The following is a 19223-nucleotide window of genomic DNA, read 5'->3' as shown; positions in this document are numbered from 1 at the left end:
TTCAGAATTAATTCACTTCTACTGCCTTTTAGACTTTTGTGACACATGTCTGATATTAGGAATACAATGTGAGTAAAGTCGACTTTCTATGTGATGAATAGGCTTTTTTAAAACAAATTTTCACTCCTTGCTTCTGCTTTAGGTGGTCTCTGTGTCAAACATGTCAGATAAGATGTCCAGCTTCTTACACATCGGGGACATCTGCTCCCTGTATGCAGAGGGATCCACCAATGGTTTCATCAGCACCCTGGGGTATGTTCATCTCACTGGCTGAACATTATGTGTGTGTTTGGGGGGGTGTTTCACAGGTTTCTTAGTACTACTTAAAGCTGATCCGTATTTACAAAGAAGGAAGTCACACTTGTTGCTGCGACTGTTAACCAATTTTCAGAAAGTTTAATTTTGTGAGAAATACATTTTGGTGCCATCCAAAAAGAGCATTTCCTTTTGCGTGTGTGTTTGTGTGTGCCTGATGAATGTTTGTTTGCATGCGCCATATGCAAAAGTGCCCACCGTCAGTGACAGAATGCAGTAAAGCTGTTAAGGGGAGATAAATGGATGTAATTTTGCAGTTTATCCCGCAGAACAAAGCTGTGAAAACAGTGGGAGCGCTTTAAAGTGCTGCTTTGGCCATGACTGACCCCACTACTGATAGTGCTGGGAGAAAGGAAATATAGGAGAGCCAAATGCACAGTTAATGATAAAGTGTGTTTGTGAGCTTGTGGCAGGGGTGGGTGTGGAGGGCAGAGTTAGAGGGGGAAATCGATGAGGTGGTGCTGTGTGGGATACCCAACGCTAATGGTAAAACTATTTACAAGAAGCCACTCGTTTACCCACACAGTCGCAGCAATAGTGTGTTGTTTTTCTCCATAGTTGTACCTCATATTTGGAACGCAATAAAAGCAGGTAGATGCATATTGGGCTATGTGTGGAGACGGCAGAATGTCCTGGTGAATGGATTGATTGGTCTTAACACTTTTTGGGTTTTAACGTTCCCTCTTCTGCTCTGAGGGGCGATAAGAGCAAGCTTGCACTCATGTTTTGCAGGTAGAGACCACAAAATACTCATAGTGAGGTGCTGTCAGTGCTATCAGCTCAGTGTCCAGGACTGCTCATGAAAAATGGAATGACCTACAGCAAAGACTGAGTCACTATAGAGACATTGTGGCCTTTCTTGTGTTTCAGTGCTTCCCACACACACACACACATCAAGCACATGTTTTTTACTAAACTGTCATGACAGTTTTGGCCAGGAGCCATGTTCTCCACGCACAACCACCAACTCAGCAGCCTTCTCCAGATCATCTGCCCTCAGAGGAAGAAACCATACCGAGATGAGAGAAAAACTCTTTGAGCATTATAACTCCTCCAGCCCAGCAGCGTTTTCAGCTCCAGTTAGGTAGCTGGAGAGAGGGGTCTGTTTGTTCAAAATGCTGCTTTGTACAGTGAGCCTTCAACAGGACCTGTCCTGTTTGTTCGCAGGTGTACCCAGTGGTGCTGGACTAGGGGAGAAAAAAGGGGGACAGAGTAAATGGGGCCCTCAGGATACTAGAATGGATAGCCGTTCATGCAGGGAATGGCCCTTAGAGAATCTATGTACGTGGCCCGCAATTGAGTGCTACGCCCCTGCGTGTAACGTTTAACTTGTGTTAATGACTGACCACTCTGACAGGGATTAGCAAGTGAAGTGCATCGTCCACACATGCAGATGACCTGCTCACACATTGTATAACGTCTAATTTTTTACCTAAATCTGCGGCCTAGTTCCTAGAGGTGTACAGACTGGAGGAGTAGACTGGTCTGTTTGGACAACTGGAGACATTTCCCCGGTAAAAGGCTGAAATGGATGTGGGATTTGGCCTGTGTGCAGACAAGTGTTATTCTAAGCTAGTAAAAGCTAAATTTGTCACCAGAAATTCCAGCCAGCCCCCAGGTCATCTAATCCAGAGTTATTTCATTATTGTGTGGAGCGGGAGAGTAAATACGCAACAACTATCAATGAAAATAGGGAACACCTGTAGCGTTATGTACATGCAGAAGCTTTTGTTGGGAATACCAACACGCGCCCAAACCAGTTTACACACAAACCCACAGGAATTATAGAGATGCTGTGGCATACATTACAGTGAAAATATTCACAGTATGCTACACAAAATACACGGACATCTGAAAAGTAGATTGGCTGGTTCCACTGGTGCGTATGCTATACTTATAGTACTTACAGTGTTATTATGTGTATATTTCCATAGCTTGGTGGATGACCGCTGTGTCGTGCAGCCTGACGCGGGGGACCTCAACAACCCTCCAAAGAAGTTCAGAGGTAAGATTACACACAGAGTTGCCTCGTCCTCCTGAGGCCTGACATCATCACACTAACTGCTGTCTGTTTATACTGCGGGCTCTGTGAGAGACATGCCTCTGAATGTGTTATGCTGTGTTTCTTTGGTGACAGCCACAATGTCTCTGCCCGCTGGACTTCAAACAGGGCTGCCTTTGACGATGCTAATAGTGTGTGTGTGTGTGTGTGTGTTTGTGCTTATGCATACATGGATGTGTTTTATAGCCGTGTGTGCTTGTTAGCACACCTCGTCTGTTGAGGCAGATGGAGAGAATCAGCTCTGATGCTGATTTGTTGGGGAACGACACACTAGAAAAGCTGCTTTTCAAACAAAAGCCTTGAGATGCCTCTTTGGTTGGTGAACCCGCTATTTTTAGCTTCCATACAGGAAGTAGAACTCGTGACCCTCGGTTCTCAGGCTGGAGGTTTATGTCTCTGGGGGGAGCCATGGCCTGACACCGTACAGAGAAAATGAGTGCACTGAAGACTTGTGTGATATATCTCACAGGTTTTTGTATGAAATACAGTATCAAGAAAAAGTACTGTTCAGTTCTTTTTCTTAATCACTGCTGAATAAATATTTGATTGAGTAATGCAACATTATTGGACTGTTGGTAGATAAATTATGTCTGATAGATTAACAAAATATGTATGACCAAGATGTTTATTTTGTCTTGTTTTGTTTTACGTTGTTGCTTTGCACTTTTTCATGGTTTAGATCTGTTGGCCTTTGCAGTGTGAAGCAACTTACAGTGTTATTTCAGTTTGACTTGTTGGATAGTTAGCATGTCACATGAACATGCTCACATTTTGCATTTAGGATGATATCTGCTGTCTCAGGAGTATAAAGAAGATTGCACTGCATTTTGAGAGTAGAGAGCTTTCATCTGAGTGGCGCTCACACAGCCCATCTCTTCAGTGGGTCTCGGAACAGGTTATCGCCCCCTAGAGACAATCGCTGTCGCCACGATAAACGCAAGTTGCAGGCTGATACCTCCGCGCTTACAGCAACATGAGAGACGAGTCTTTCTCTCTCTTGTCTTTGCTGCTGCATGTGTCTCAACAACTGTCACGTTTACTCAACAGACCTGGACAGAGGCCTGGGAATAAGTGGCAAAAAACATGCCAGCAGTGTCTGTACCTGTCTAACATCTACAGATTGCCATCCAGTCAATCAATCATTAACATCTACTAGGGGCGGGAATCACCAGAGGCCCCACGATACAATATTATCACGATATTTATGTTGTGATTCAATTTTATTGCGATTTTAGATATATTGAGATATATTATATTGCAATTTATTACCTTTTTCCAACTTCCAATTAGGTCCCTAAAGTCAAACTTTGTCAACATCTGTTTATCTGAAAAGATACATTTCTCTGTTTGTTCATATCACTTTTTGAGTCCTCTATATGGTGCTGTTAAGTTTTGTAGTGGACTAAAAAAGCAATAGATTTTATTATTCTAGTACCAAAAAGTTAAAACTCCCATCTACAATTTATATAATAAAATATCGATACTTGGCATCCGTGTATCGATACAGTATTGCCATGGCAAATATCACGATACTATGCTGTATTGATTTTTTTCCCCAACCCCTAACATCTACAGTATTTTGCAGTTTAGTTCATTGTGTGTCTGTCTCTGCTGTAAACGGGCTCTAAGATCATTAGATGTAGATGAACTGATATAGTAGCATCCTTAGATATTTAGCTGGACACTTACAGCATGTGTGTATATACTGTATGGGGCTTAAGAGAGACAATGCAAATTTAAATTAAGCAGTATCTACACTGTTTGTAGATTTTATTCCAATGTTTTTGTGACTATTTTTGGCAGCAATGATGTGATTGTAGTGAGGGAGCTGCCTAATGGCTCACTTACGCAGGAAGGCTTTCGCTAATGACTTCACCTCATTTAATCTTCCAGCCTCCTGCACTCGGTTTTCCCTTGACTCACTTATAAAACTCACCCCAAGGTCACTCAAAGGGAAAGTGCCGTTCTAAATCTGACCCACAGAAGGACACTGAACGTCTTTGCCAAAATTGAAATCACTGCAGGATATTGTAGAATTCTTGACCTGCCCTTTTTAATTTACTTTTTTCAATATCTGTGCAACAAAAAAAACTATGTGGGGAAAATTATAATGTGGCTAAAGCTGTGCATCAAGAGATTTTCTCTGTAACACTTGCACATAGGCTGTGAATGCTGTTAAAGTGGAAATGGTATCTCCTCCACCATGTCAGCTGGTCTTGACCAGAAGAGTCCTTCATGTCACTGTGAGAGACATGTCTCCCAGAAGGCAGAATGAGGTGAAGATGGATACTAAAGGATTAGAAGAGGTGTGAAGTAATGTAATAGCTTGAAATTAAAGTGAAACATCCTCGACCTGAAACATAAAGGTCAGTTTACTCATCATGGGGAGTATATCTCCGCATTGGAAAAAATGTGCATGTGATGTCTCTGAAGGAGCTTTATCCCAGCCTGGACTGGAGACTACATTTTTTTTTTTTTTTTTTTTTACCAAAGTGGAGGTATGGAGTTTGAAAGACGTGTTTTGAAAGACAATCTTTTTGTTGCATTGTCCTAGGGACTAAAAGTCAGGAAATCTGTCTCTCTTCTACCTTTTGCTAACAAGACACTCTGGAAACTAATGTCACAAGTATTAGCAGAGGATATTTGTTTAATTTAATGTGTCCTATGACACCTGCAGAGGACTTCCCAGGTCAATAGCCCTTTTTAAAGCAGACATGACTTGCCAAACACAGGTGTAATTAACAACATTAACAATGGCTGCATTCCATTCAGCTGTGTCAGTTGCCCCAGTGCTGTGCGTGCTGGCTGGCTCACTGGTACAGTTAAACAGAATATTCACCTGTGCTTTTCTTGTCAAGCCAGGCCAAATGTGTTCACCAATACCATACTAAGCGTACACTATTCCAATCTTTATAGTATACTGTTGCAGTGAAATCACAAGAAATCAATATACTTTACTATTTTATACTAACAGGAATTTTGTTTAGCTGCCACAGTCTCTGTCCTGGTATTGTGCATGCTGGTTCACTGTTACACTGTCATGGCTCACTGGATTACTTGAATAGAACAGAGATAGCAACACCTGTGTTTGTTCAACTGTGGTGAATCAAAATGTCTGCTGTGAAAACAGCCCATGTGTCCGCCATTGGACATCAATCCAAATGTGACGAGATCATGCATGCCAATTAAGCTTCACAAAGACAATGTCAAGATTTTATACTTATTATGTCTTTCATGGTCTTTCTGGAGCTGTCTCACTCACCAGTATTTAAAATTTTTCTTAATTGTCTTCTAGCCTTGAGTGCCGCCTCGGTTTCCTTTTTGTGTATTGTGGGACAATTGCCCACTCAGAAATCAAGCATTTTTACTTTGCATACTGGCTTTTGTGAGTACACAAAAGTTTGTGCCATTCCAGCGTGTACATGTACATAACAAAAACCTGCTTAGGATCCTTATGTAATATGGAACAGTATTGATAAAATGTCTGCTGTAAAAACCATGTTGATGGTATATAGCCACACTGATCAGACCTAGAATTTGTCACAGTTAGTCTTACAACAAATAATCAATTAACTAATTCAAATTATGAATCAGATGTTTAGAAATCTAACACTGCTGAATTGAATAGTTGACAAGTTATTCTTCTGATACATACTATACAGTATAATGCATTGGGTGGGCTGAGGTGAGGTAATTTTTTCATTTTCTCAGTTTTTCATGATGCACCTGGGGGGAAAAAAAATAAATAAAAATTAATAACAACTTGTGGTCCATAAATAAAATAGTTTCCTTTGAACTCCATTTACTTTCTGAGCCTTGCAGGCTTCAGCTTCCCGTAGATAACCCTTGAGAAGTGTGCAACTTTTTTCTTGTTTAAACATCCACACAACACAGTCTGGCTAAGTGGGCTTACATATCTGGAATTATCTTTATTTCTTTTTGGTCTTTGGGAACTTCTGTCTTGAGTCCTGCGGGTGTCCTCTGGCAGAGCATTTGGAAGGCTCCTCAGCTGTTTGGGAGGGACACAGTTGCGCAGAGATAATCCTTCTTAGTGAACGCTACAAGGACACAAGGCCAGGTTAGCCATGTCCAAATGCAGGGCCCTGTACTGTCATTGGTGAGGTATGCTTAACATTTCCTCCTAATGTAAATCCAGCCCACAATCACACTCTCACTCATGTAGTCTGTAGTCATACGCTGAGACATCAGGACTTGCTTTGTATTTCCCCCAGACAGTGTTTGAAATACCGTTACACACACCTACACACACACTCAGATAGTGCAGAGTACACTGAGCAGCAGCCAACACATCTAAGGCAGAGAATCCCTGGAACAGTGCTTTGCATTAGTTGTTCATAATAATCCTCATCTGGATTATTTGTGATTTATACATCATCACTGCCTTGTTTGCATGTCAGACCAGTTGTCTAATTTGAAGTTGCTATGGGGTCCGCTCTTTTTATTTTGTGTTGAAGTCACAGTGGAAATTGACTGTTGCATTGTTCAAATGTCATTGGCCTTAAATTTCCCATTACTGAATCATCAATCACCATGCTCTGTTTCTATTTTTGGTCAGAAGGCTGTGTTCACATGTTGATAAAAAGACTTTGAGTAGTTTATTGCTGCAGAATGTTTTTAAGCAATCGGCGAAAAAAAATCTGCCATGCATATCTAAGCTTTATGGATGGATATTTATAGTTAGTGGATGTTAGTAATTGGCTAATTTTTGAAGCAGATGATGTCGTTGATTACTGGTTCATTGTGGGTGGGGGTGGGGGTGTGTTGGGGGGGTTGATTCAGAAAGGAGGACTCAGAAATTTAAGAAATAGAACAAAGGCATGAAAGCATTCCCTACTTGTACAGAAAGATGGCAGAACAAGACTTGCTTGTTTGTTATCAGCCTGACAATGTTACTGCTAAACCAGTAGTATGTGAAGACCATTATAGTGGATAGTGTCCTGGCTTTACATGTCTAAAACTGTTTTTTCATATCTCATCTGCCTTAATTTCCTCTAATGTCTTTTGCATGTACACGGTAACATTTAAACCTCATAAACCACGACAAACTTTGGAGCATTAACTCCTTTCCACCACTTATCTTTTGTCAGCCCAAACCACTGTTGCTGTCAGAGACACACTGCAGACTAGTTGGGTGGTTCATCTGAGATAAACACCAGAGGCAGTCCTGCCTTCCTCTCCTAATAACCACATATATTGCTTTCCTGTCGGTTGAGAGAGGAGAGGTCTTGCAGGAAACAGTCAAGGGAAGCTGTTGTCGGTGGACCTATTTATTGTCTTAGACGCACTACAAGTGATTAGTTGCTTCCTCTATAATGTCTCCAACAGGATAAGAACTTTAGATAGCAGTTTATACAAGCCACATCTTTGAGAAATGAGGATACTGTTGATTTAACACAGAATGAAGCAGTATTATGTGATGTCTGTGTCCAGGTCCTTGGCCACACTGATGTTGTCTAATTACTTCAGGGAAGAGCAGCTCTAGATCTCTTCCAGAGGTACAAACGGGCCTCCCTGCATGCGTCCTAACACAAAGGGTTTTTGTCTCACAGCTGCTTTTATGACAGGGTATAGAAGACAATGTAGGGGAGATGAAGTGGACATTCAAATTTAAAGGTGTCACTTCTTCTGCACTTAACAAAAGCATGACCATTCAATTGTGTACCATTGTGAATTATGCAGCCCTGTGTTGCCACACAGTAGATGGAATGGAAAGCTACCGTGTGTGTTGTTGCTCTTCTTATATTAAAGTAATAAAAATGTCCTCAGAGTTAAATCATGTTGGCTTAACATCCTCTCAGTAGTTTTTATGGTTGCCAGGGCTACAAGCATCTTAAATCTGGTGAAGTTTGTCAGTGACTGCAGGATTTTTTATTAGCTTTTTGTTGAACCGTGCATGTCTACTGAGTCATCTCTGGCCCTTGAGTAAGACCACTCCAAACTATATTGCATGACACCACTGACAGCACAATTATAGACAATGGCTAAATCACACTTTAAGGCATATAAAAACACTTTGCAGGTGTCAATAATTTTTGTAGTTGTGATGATACAAATCATACCTGTACGTACACTATATAATAATAACTAATAATTATACATCACATTTTTATTATTAATGCTTAATAAAGTGCTTAAAACAAATCTTATAAAATAGAAAAATTATAAACACAAGAAAGCATAATATCCTCTATAGTATTATCTTTTTTTTTAACAGATTTGAGTTTATTTCATCAGATCTTCTTACCTCAAATGTATAAGTTTGTGATTTTTAAATAATGATAACATTAAAAATTGGTATTGCCGAAAAGGCAATTTCACACATTCCAACAGTCATACAAAAAAGAAAACTGCTATCATGTCGTTATCACCCTTGCCATGCATGCAGTTAATACTAAGCTACTGTAGTTTTCTTGAGTCGGTTGATCTTCCACAGTTCTGAGTCAGCTATACTGTACTTGACAGTGTGTAAGAGAGAGAGCAGTTTGTTGAAGAAGGGTAATTATTGTTAAGGCATGATATCTTTTTTTAACAGGTGTCATCCTTTATGAAACTCGTTAGGCATTTATATATTCCACATGTTGCATATTTTGTAAGATTCTCCCATCAGTTTGACCACTAATGGATCGAAGTCCTGCCTAGTAATGAAAAACCTACTTTGCATCACTTTGACTATATGTGGGCCTAGCACAGGGGAATAGACATTATGATAACTGTAGCTGTACTTGACTTAGATTTAAGTCAGACATAAGTCACACAAAAGAAGGACTTAAGTGCCATGCAAAAACATTCTATAGTCTATAAAGTTCAACAACAAGAAATAATAAAGATGGCTTTCCATAGCCAAACACCTTGCCACCTTCAGACACCTCAACTGAAGGTAACAAATCCACTTCCAGCCCGCAACTGCATATAACCACCCTTAAAACTGAAAATTGTAGCTTTTGGACTTTTTGTTTGGATTAAAAAAAGCAGATGTAACATGTTTGTGTACTTTGCCAGTGCTGAAAGGTAGATTTTGTTACCATCTGACAGAACCAGGCTAGCTGTTTCCTCCTGTTTCCAGTCTTTGTGCTAAGCTAAGCTAGCTGTCTGCTGTCTGGCAGTAGCTGTATAACATCTAACTCACTGCCAGGAAGCAAATAAGTGTGTTATGGCAGAAAATTTTGTCCTCTTACATTTAATCTTTTTTGCATGTTCTTTTACTATTATTATTATTATTATTATTATTATTACTATTACTATTATTGCTATGTCTTATAGATATAAATGTATTATATTTTTAATCCTTCTTCCATACTCCTTATGTTATTCCATCCACATTTACTAGGTTTAGGTCAGAGCTGGGAGATTGTTTTGGTGTTTTACCCCTCTTGCTGTTCCTCTCCTCTCCTTGAATGTTCATTCAAGGCTGGGAGAGGATCTCTGTTCCCTGAAACATAGAAACCTAGACTGTGTAAATGATTATGCATCCCTTTGCTCAGGCCAGACGCCCGAAGCTGCCCCAGGCAGCAGGTCTCTGGACCAGCTGTATATGTGTTTTAGTATTTCTCTGTTTGAATAATTTATTAATAAATGAGAATAAAGACAACATTTGGTTGTTACTCAATTATTTGCTTAATCCCTCACTAGCAAGATACAATGTCCACGACAAAGTGTATTTCCCAAAATGTCTGAACTTTTGCTTAAAGGGACATAAAACATATATATATATATATATATATATATATATGTATACACACACATACCAACACCCTGGTCCCTTTCATTTTGAATCTTCTGAAAGACGCCCCTCCAACATTTCACAGCCCAGGGTGGAGCTGCAACAATGTCTAACAGCAGGATGAGAGGATAGTACACCACACTGTCCCCGCTAAAACGTCATTCCCCACTGTTTATCATCATGCCTCTTTGCCACTTGTTGATACGAGTGCCATGGCATCGAACGTAATGAGGCCAAAGGACATGTTCACACATTTGTTTAACATTATCCACTGTTGTTGGCAGGAGGGATGGACTGTTCTTTCATTGCTGCTGGTTGTTTCTCAGCCACTGTGTTTGCAAAACATCCAAAGCCGCGTTGAAGATATTGAGTATGTATGATGGGGGCGGCTGCGCTGCGTGTGCACAAGCAGTGATTGACACTGCATTAGAGACTCCTTTTTATTTTGGGTTGCCCCGGCCGCCCCGGCCTTTCTGTGTGGAGTTTGCATGTTCTCCCCGTGTCCGCGTGGTTTCTCTCCAGGTGCTCCGGCTTCCTCCCACCATCCAAAGACATGCAGGCTAGGTGAATTGGTGTCTCCAAAATTGTCCTTAGGCGTTAAATGTGAGTGGTTGTTTGTCTATGTGTGGCCCTGCGATGGACTGGCGACCTGTCCAGGGTGTAACCCGCCTTTCGCCTGACGTACGCTGGGATTGGCTCCAGCCCCCTGCGACCCTATATGCAGGATAAGTGGTTGATGATGGATGGGTGGATGGACATATTATCTGTCTCATGTACTACTGTCAGGGTGTAGTGACAGTTTCTCAAATATGACAAAAAGTTGTTTTTTATAAAAGTTACCTTAATGTAGCAGTGGACAAGATATTCTGGCTTTTTTGACCTTTGTGTGGGTCCTAAAACGTTTGATGCTACACCACCCATTAAAACAACTCAATAGTCCTGATAATGTCAGACTTCAGAAACCTCATGCCAGGGCCACAGAAGACATTACACAACTGTTTTTATAGGCTGCGTAGCACTCCTGTTTATCCTGTAAATTGATCTACATGTGTAAAATCATTAGGTGCCCCTTCATTTTTAGGCCTATGCATTGAAAGGATTTACTATAAACACAGCTTTGAAGAAAATTGTTCTAATACAGTGTCACTTTAACAGCTGGCATTAAGAGACCTGAAAGACTTCCTGTTGGCTTGCAGTTTGGTTGAAAGGCATGTAACTTATTGACTTGAGACATCTGGTCCCAAAACATACGGCACTGGTAATGTATAGTTGTTGCCATGCATACCTCAGTGCTACATGATTTTAGCATGGTTAGCCTTTGTTAGTGCAGAGTAGCTACTATCAGAGATAGCTTTGTTTATGCACTCAAATAGATATTTTGAGTGCTAAATAAAGTAATGTTTATTGGGTGGGGTTTCCGGTTTTAAAAGATTGTTTTAAGTTGGAGGAATGTTAATGAATCATTGAGTTTTTCTGCCCTCTGGACCAGTCCCACCCCTTCTGCTGCCCAGTGACCCCGGAAGGAATTCTCACCGCAGATTTCAGTTTTACTGAACTGACATGTTTCCTCTCCCAGCTGACTGTGATTACAGGCAATCTTTCAGTGGCGTCTGATCATCAGTCACACACAGCACTCATATTGCTTCTGTGATTGTGTTTGGAGTATGATCAAATGACTGGGCAGCAAAAATGGTCAGACAGGAGCTTCCAGTGTGTGTTCATTTTTATTTGGCTTTTATACTCGCTAGTGTGATCCAGTTCTGGTGATAACTTTATCAACATTTTCATTGTGTGAGCACAGAACATATGTGGGACACACATAAATACACATTTATTCCATCTGCAGCACCCCCCCCCCCCCCCCCCCCCCCCCCCCCCCCCCCCCCCCCCCCCCCATCTCACTGTTTCACATTCTTTCACTCTCTCCCCGTCTTCCTCATTTCTCTTTCACTTCCTTTTCTTTGTTGTTCTAACCGTATTTTAGGTCAAGCTAAAGTAAACTATATTGGATGAGGGGGCAAGAAGATGATTTGCGAGATAGAGACCATTAAGGTGGAGGGAGAGAGAGTGGTGTGTGAAATGGTTAGAGGAATTCAGAAGGCAGAAGGCGGGATGATAGAATATTGAAGGGGGAAGATAGGGAGTCCCCACCCTCTTCTCTCTCCCTCTGTCATCCCACTCCCCTTCTCTTGGCTGGCCTTATTTGGTCATGTTACTGTGGCTATAGCAGAAAGAGAGAGAGAGAGAGAGAGAATGAGGGAAGGATGGACAGATTGTTCTTTTTTTACCCTCTCAGAATTGAGAGCTTTGGTCTGATGAGAGGCGAAGTCAGAGGAAAGCCAGGACTTAGAGGGAGGAGTTGCTGATGTGCAGAAGTTTAACTCTGCAGGGGGAAAAAAGAAAAGAAAGTGCCTCGGTGTGGTTCAGTTACAGTCATTGTGCAGCTTGATACAGAAGAGAAACTCTTCTGGGACAGAAGAGGAACTCTGTTGTGCTAAAACTGTGACCAAATGCAAATCATGGACGGTTTTTCCTTGCTGGCTAGTTTCTACAGTATCTATGAAAATGAGCAGCACAATCAGAGTCTGCTGGCGACAGTATCATCTCATAGTTGCTGTGGTTACCAGCTCTCACTGACCACGGCTTATAGTTGTGTCACATCACACACACAGACACACACACCCACACACACATATAGGTATGTGTGCGCTATCTGTTACCCTAATCTAACCACAGAATTAAACCGAATATTACTATTAGAATATTACTGGACTTGTATAACATGGGGCGCATGCACACATACATACCCACATGTGTGCGCACACAAGCACATGCTTTACTGTTCCTCATTACTCCTCCCTGAAGCAGAGAAAGCCCATTGATCTCCATGAAGGAGAATAGTGCATATGTGATTACACAAACAAAAGTGTAAGCACAAACACACACACATGCATTGACCCACATACAGAGAGGAGTGTGTGTTTATATTATTTTGTTATTCGGACTTTCAATTCATCACTTGACTTGTCAGAGAGGGGTAATTTATTAAGTCAAGCCTGTCGTCTGTTTTTTGTTGTATATTTTGTGCTAGCTGAATGTCTGGCATTGCCTTGTTTTAGCAACTGAGACCTTTAGTGTCTGTTGGTTTATGATAAGCTGTTGCTATGACCTGTCTCCCACACTGTAGCACTTCTCTTTCCAGGCTTCACTCTGAATGCATCAACATATTTGTTTGTTTTTTTATTTCCGTTTTCTCTTCTTTTCATTTAAACCCACAAACCAGCTATTTGGTTAGCTTCTATTTTTTCCCTCCAATTTATTATCAAAGTCTGAATGTCTAGCTGTTCTCTCTGTGCCTATCTCTGTCTCTGTGCATCTTTGTCTTGTATATTTATTTATTTCTCTCTGGCCAGACTGTCTGTTCAGACTGTGTCCCATGAACCGCTACTCTGCTCAAAAGCAGTTCTGGAAAGCAGCAAAGCCTGGAGGGAACACGGACACTGTGCTACTCAACAAGCTCCATGTAAGTGAAGTGCCGACGTGTTCACCTCCCTGCAGTCACTACAGAGCAGCACACAACACAGACCTGTCCTCGGGGCTCACAGGATAAAGAGAAAGGACAGAGTTGCATAAGACTTAAGTTTTATTTATTTTTTTACCTTTATATCTATAGATGGTAGATTTGGTTGAAACTGGACGCAAAGCTACACAGTAAATGTATAGAAATATTGATGATGTGCACTCTACGTTACTCCATGTTCCAAGTTATTATGAATATTTGCTGAGGCACCACCTTTAAAGCCCTTTTATAGACATTTCCGAAGTATTTCACTCCTAGTGTCCTACCTTTCTGCCCTCTATGCTCTCCTTTCCCTCTTTCTACTGGATACAACACCATTTAAAGCAATCTGCAATCTGACCACACAGCCATAAAATGGAAGATTGCCATGTCTCCTGCGTTTCCATGGAGATGTGAGCCAGAGTTTTTTGGTTAAAGCCCCTCTGTTGAAGCGTAAATTTTTTGGCTAAGAACTTTGTTACTACTGTGCTTTGTATAACAGTTAACCAATCAGATTACTTCTTACCACAGTGAACAATGATGCAGTTAGTAGATGTGAGATGTACTGTCTTCACCTCTGACGATACTCTTCTCTTTTTTTTTAATCCCATCCTTGCCTTCCAGCATGCGGCCGACTTGGAGAAGAAGCAAAACGACTCTGAAAACAAAAAACTGCTTGGGACGGTAATTCAGTATGGGCATGTCATTCAGGTTGGTTCCTCCTCATCTGCTTGGCATTTAGTCAGATATACTGTGTTTAGACTTCCACAAAGTTTGGAGTTAACTGAGATTGCTCTGACGTGCCATCAATGGAGGTGATTAAATCTCACCAATTGCAGTCAAATTGATTTAATACAAATACACCGTAATGCATCCTGATGATTTGAAAATATTACACACATATACAAATGCACAATCACAATATAGGACACAACATCTCTAGGAGTTAAGTTAGTTAAACATAAAGTAATAAAATGGCTTATGAGTCCTCCAAGAAATCAGTGTAACTCTTTACTAGATTTATTACCTGTTGTATGACATTTGTTTCTTAAATAACTCCGATGGCAGTAATGACAGTCTTCATTTATAGCAGGGCCTTAAATGCCAGCTGCTTTTATGTAGTGAGTACACTTTCAGAAGCACTGACTCCTCACCTCAGATTTCAGCATGTCCACTGGTCCGTATTGTCTTACACTGTCTCGCTATAACACCGCTCAGCTCCTCCACCTGAAGAGCAACAAATACCTGACGGTGAACAAGCGTCTGCCTGCGTTGTTAGAGAAGAACGCCATGAGGGTGATGCTGGACACTGCTGGAAATGAGGGCTCCTGGTTCTACATCCAGCCCTTCTACAAACTACGCTCCATTGGAGACAGTGTGAGTCATCATCTGTACGTCTGTGGGCTGTGTGTGTTGTCGGAACTCCATACTGTTTGTCAGTCAACGTCCGGCAAAGCAAAAGACTAAATCATGCCTGGGATGATGTGTACAGTATTTTACATTTGAAAACTTAAAATACAGTAGCAGGTGTTTATCTTTATGGCACTTCTCCATCTTTAAGAAGATGTTACCAATCAGTTTAAGACTGCAGAATAAAGGTCCAGACCTTGAGGGAACGGACGGGTCTTCTTTACCATCCCAAGCCTCAATGTGATGCATCTATCCAATCACATCTATCTCTGGATGGACCTGTGCCAGCACCCAATTGGTGTTTACCTGATCACAAAGCTCTTGTTGGCACCAGCTCCCTTCCCTCCAGCAGGAAGTAGTGGGCTGGTGCCCAAGGACAAAATTAACCACAGCATAGACTGGGCTCCTCTGCTAAGCTCCTCGCAAAGTAGGTATGGCACAAGGCCTAAGCAGCAGGCCTTGGACAAAAAGAAAATTGGAGTCACTCCATACCTGCTGAGAACAGACAGGAGACAGTGGCATGCAAATTAACTCAGATGCTCTCTGCCCCATACCCATGTCCATGTAAGAGATTCAAGGTTGAATACATTGGGACAGACCAACATAATAACATTACATTATGGACAATCATGATGAAAAGTTATGAATAGACTGTAACATACAGTACATTGAGCCATAGATGGGACATAAGGTTTAAGCAGGTGAGACAGGTATGAAGGGACATGCCCAGTTATCATTTTGTAAGACTTTAGAAGCACCTTAAAGTCCGGCAGTATGCAGTTACAATGCGCAACCTTTTGTTCCTTTATGTCTGACTTAAATAAAATTTTATCTGTTTTGTGTGTGATTGCAGGTGGTGATCGGGGACAAAGTTGTCCTTAACCCAGTGAATGCTGGTCAGCCGCTCCATGCCAGCACACACCAGCTTGTGGATAATCCAGGATGCAATGAGGTTTGTCTGAGCCGCTGCAACTCATCTTCACTCCTCAGATGTTTCTGTGGGAGTTTCGGCTGTGTAGAATCTAATTACAGCTTTTCATAACCGCTGCTTGTTTTATTAGCTGCTTGATGTGAAACAGTACACGGGTTGTTCTCCTGTCCTCCACATTTAGCACAGTTAAGGACTAGACTACAGCTAACGCTGCGTTCAAAAGGCTATGGTTATGGAAGGTTATGTTTGTCTCTCATGACACTAGACTGCTCTGAGTTACTTAACATTTCCTCTCTTATTTTATCAAAGTACCTCACAGTTGTTTTACAGACACACAGAGACACTTAAAGGGGTTGGTCAATTTTGGGGAGTGAGACAATCTTGTGTATGCCTTATTTATGACTCTGCATGCAGTTTAAAGATATGTGAAACGGTAAGAATGTAAGAACAAAAACAAAACTAATAAAGTGGCTACTCTTACCAGAGGAAGAAATGTTTTTTTTATTTTATTTATTCTTCTTCTTTACAAGTACATGCAGTAGACAAACTTTTAAGTTATTTCACTACTGTTTCTGCTGCCTTGGCTGTGGCACACAGGAAAACAGGAAGTGGACTTAATGTTGAATATAATCTAAATGTTTAATAATCACATATCGAACTTTAGAAAAGTTTTAAGATGTCCTACCTTTAAAAACAAAAGGGAAAAGTCATTCATTATTTTGCCGCACTCTGGGCATTGAGTGAAAAACAAAACTCCACACTAAACTATCTCTTTAACCCTGGGCAGTGTAGCTGCAGTGCTCATACTGTGCAGGCCCACTGCCAGGAGAAGATACCGATATACAATCACATCAAACTCTGATTGTTTTTCAGGTGAACTCTGTCAACTGTAACACCAGCTGGAAGATCGTCTTGTTTATGAAGTGGAGCGACAATCAGGAGATCATTCTAAAAGGGGTTTGTCCACCAGAAAACACAATCTGTTTTATGTTTATGTTAAACAATAGAGACAACAAGGGGGAATATCATAGCAGCAGAAAGCAAGTTTTTTCCAAACATTTTTTACACTATTTACCATAGGTTCAATACAGTAATGGAATAATCAATGACAGGTTTCCATACGACAGGTTTCTTGCAAGAGGCGTTGAATAATGTCGCTCATCAAAGCTGAGTGGGCTGGTGGTTTCCACTTCAGTATTATCAGGCTACAATTTTTTTTATTGGTTATTCAACAGTTCTACATTAGGGGCTTTAACACCACAAATAGCTACAACTACTAGCCAAAGGTCTAACCAAAGGGCCTCTCCAAAATATCTCACAAAATGGTGAATATATTCAATAAGTTTTGGGGAGCTTCTGAAACAGAGAGGTCTACAGAGATCGTGATGCGTTTTCTAAATATTAATTGGAATAGCTTCTTGTTAATTGCAATGAATGCATCTTGTGGAATTTGAAACATGCTACAGGCACACAAGATTTTATTTTGGGTTATTATATATGTATATCATATTGGTTTTAATGTTAAGCTGGATATTTTTCACGGTAACATATGTTCTCCTTCTCTCCAGGGTGACGTGGTACGGTTATTTCATGCAGAACAGGAGAAATTCCTCACATGTGATGATCACAGAAAAAAACAATACGTGTTTCTCCGCACTACTGGACGGCAGTCAGCTACCTCGGCAACCAGCAGCAAAGCTCTATGGGAGATAGAGGTGAGGAAGAATGTTTTTAGAGTTTGTTTCCCTGATTGCAGTATGTACTGTTTGGTGTTAAAAGGTGATTTTAATTTTTTTTTTAAATCGGTCCTCTCTCAGTTTTGTTGGGAAGACAAAACATGTTTCCGATCATTTACTTTACAGCATACCGGGTAATTCAGTCCACAGCACCTGTTAAATAAATTGGATGTATTAGTGCAAGATGTTACTGTTGTGTGCTCTGGTATCAGGTTGTGCAGCATGATCCATGTCGAGGGGGGGCAGGCTACTGGAACAGCCTGTTCAGGTTTAAACACCTGGCCACTGGACACTACCTGGCTGCAGAGGTCAGTGGACCGCAGACACAGCTTCGAAAAAATCAAATTGTCAAATTTAACCAAATAGCTCTATCGTAGTATACTACATAGTTTTGATTATATAGTAGGTGATACTCTTATGCTTTACTCAAGAAAACTGTGTCACTTTATTGAAAAGCAGTCTTTAAAACCAGGAAAACACAAATGTAAGCTATGTTGATACTACAGACAACAATATTCTAGGTGATATCTACTATTTATACCAAGTTCTGAACCTCCTTGTATTTTCGCAGGTGAATCCAGAGTATGAAGAAGAGTGCCTGGAGTCCCGCTCTCCAGTAAGTCAGCCACACTGAAAGATTTCTTTATAGTTGGTAACATTTATATTTCAGCAATCACTAAAAATGTGTCAATATGTGTCTTATGGTTTTCCAACCCAAGTTGTTAAAGTAACACTATGGTGCAAGGAAATACTTGTTTCTGATTGGCTAGCAGGTGTTAAAATTACACAGAATATCAGGACACCTCAAACCCCAGTTCCTGACCATGTTTAACTAGTAGTACCAGTAGATACAGTAGCTGTAGGTATTTATGCACAGTGAGATGGTATTGCATTTCAATCACCAGCAGGTGGCAGCCTTTAACTGTAAATGCATCTTTCTGTTCCCGGTGCTTCAGTTCTTTGCCACAGCTCTGACTGTAACTGCCAACATGAAGGTGTTCACATCTGGTGACTACACGGTGACAAGTGAACAAACTCACAGTCAGTCTGCTTCTGAGTTTATTGAGTTTATAGTAAAAACAGCAAAAACCCTTTAAATTTAGGAGGAGGAGGAGCTGAAGTATGGAGGTCCCAGGCACACAAAACTCCCAATGATGACTATTTATACCATTATAGTTGAGTCTTATCAAAAAACAGGACTACATAACTTGATTGTGCTTAGTCTCGAAATCTATGCAAAGCACTGACTGATTCATGACTGGAACTAAGTCATTTAGTTGTCCATTTTTTGGGCGGCAATGATTGCTGCATTTAACATTTTACAGGGGGAGAAAAAATGTTGCTCTTTTATGGAAGGGGACTTTGAACTGTGATTGCCGTATGTACTGCATTTAATTTTTTTTCTATTTTCACTATGTTGAGTCCATACCTAGAAATCTTTCCACAGGAATAGTTAACCTTTTCACTAA

General features: G+C 40.8%; 1 protein-coding gene across 5 annotated transcripts in view; it reads left to right on the top strand.

The window, feature by feature from the left end:
* LOC123956815 (inositol 1,4,5-trisphosphate receptor type 1) overlaps nucleotides 1-19223 on the top strand; it is a 68839-nt gene that overhangs the window by 1642 nt on the left and 47974 nt on the right. For all 5 annotated transcript variants that reach the window (XM_046029262.1, XM_046029260.1, XM_046029264.1 and 2 more), the window contains exons 3-12: nucleotides 143-252; nucleotides 2250-2320; nucleotides 13532-13641; nucleotides 14302-14388; nucleotides 14896-15054; nucleotides 15941-16039; nucleotides 16892-16975; nucleotides 17587-17733; nucleotides 17967-18062; nucleotides 18326-18370. In XM_046029262.1, coding sequence (XP_045885218.1) covers nucleotides 161-252; nucleotides 2250-2320; nucleotides 13532-13641; nucleotides 14302-14388; nucleotides 14896-15054; nucleotides 15941-16039; nucleotides 16892-16975; nucleotides 17587-17733; nucleotides 17967-18062; nucleotides 18326-18370 — 990 coding nt within the window. In that variant the 5' untranslated portion in view covers nucleotides 143-160. The remainder of the gene's footprint in view (nucleotides 1-142; nucleotides 253-2249; nucleotides 2321-13531; nucleotides 13642-14301; nucleotides 14389-14895; nucleotides 15055-15940; nucleotides 16040-16891; nucleotides 16976-17586; nucleotides 17734-17966; nucleotides 18063-18325; nucleotides 18371-19223) is intronic.

The sequence above is a fragment of the Micropterus dolomieu genome, linkage group LG18, assembly GCF_021292245.1.
Source record: "Micropterus dolomieu isolate WLL.071019.BEF.003 ecotype Adirondacks linkage group LG18, ASM2129224v1, whole genome shotgun sequence".
NCBI classification, from domain to species: domain Eukaryota; kingdom Metazoa; phylum Chordata; class Actinopteri; order Centrarchiformes; family Centrarchidae; genus Micropterus; species Micropterus dolomieu.
The sequence above is the reverse complement of the archived record's forward strand: the minus strand, read 5'-3'. Positions and strand labels throughout refer to the sequence as shown.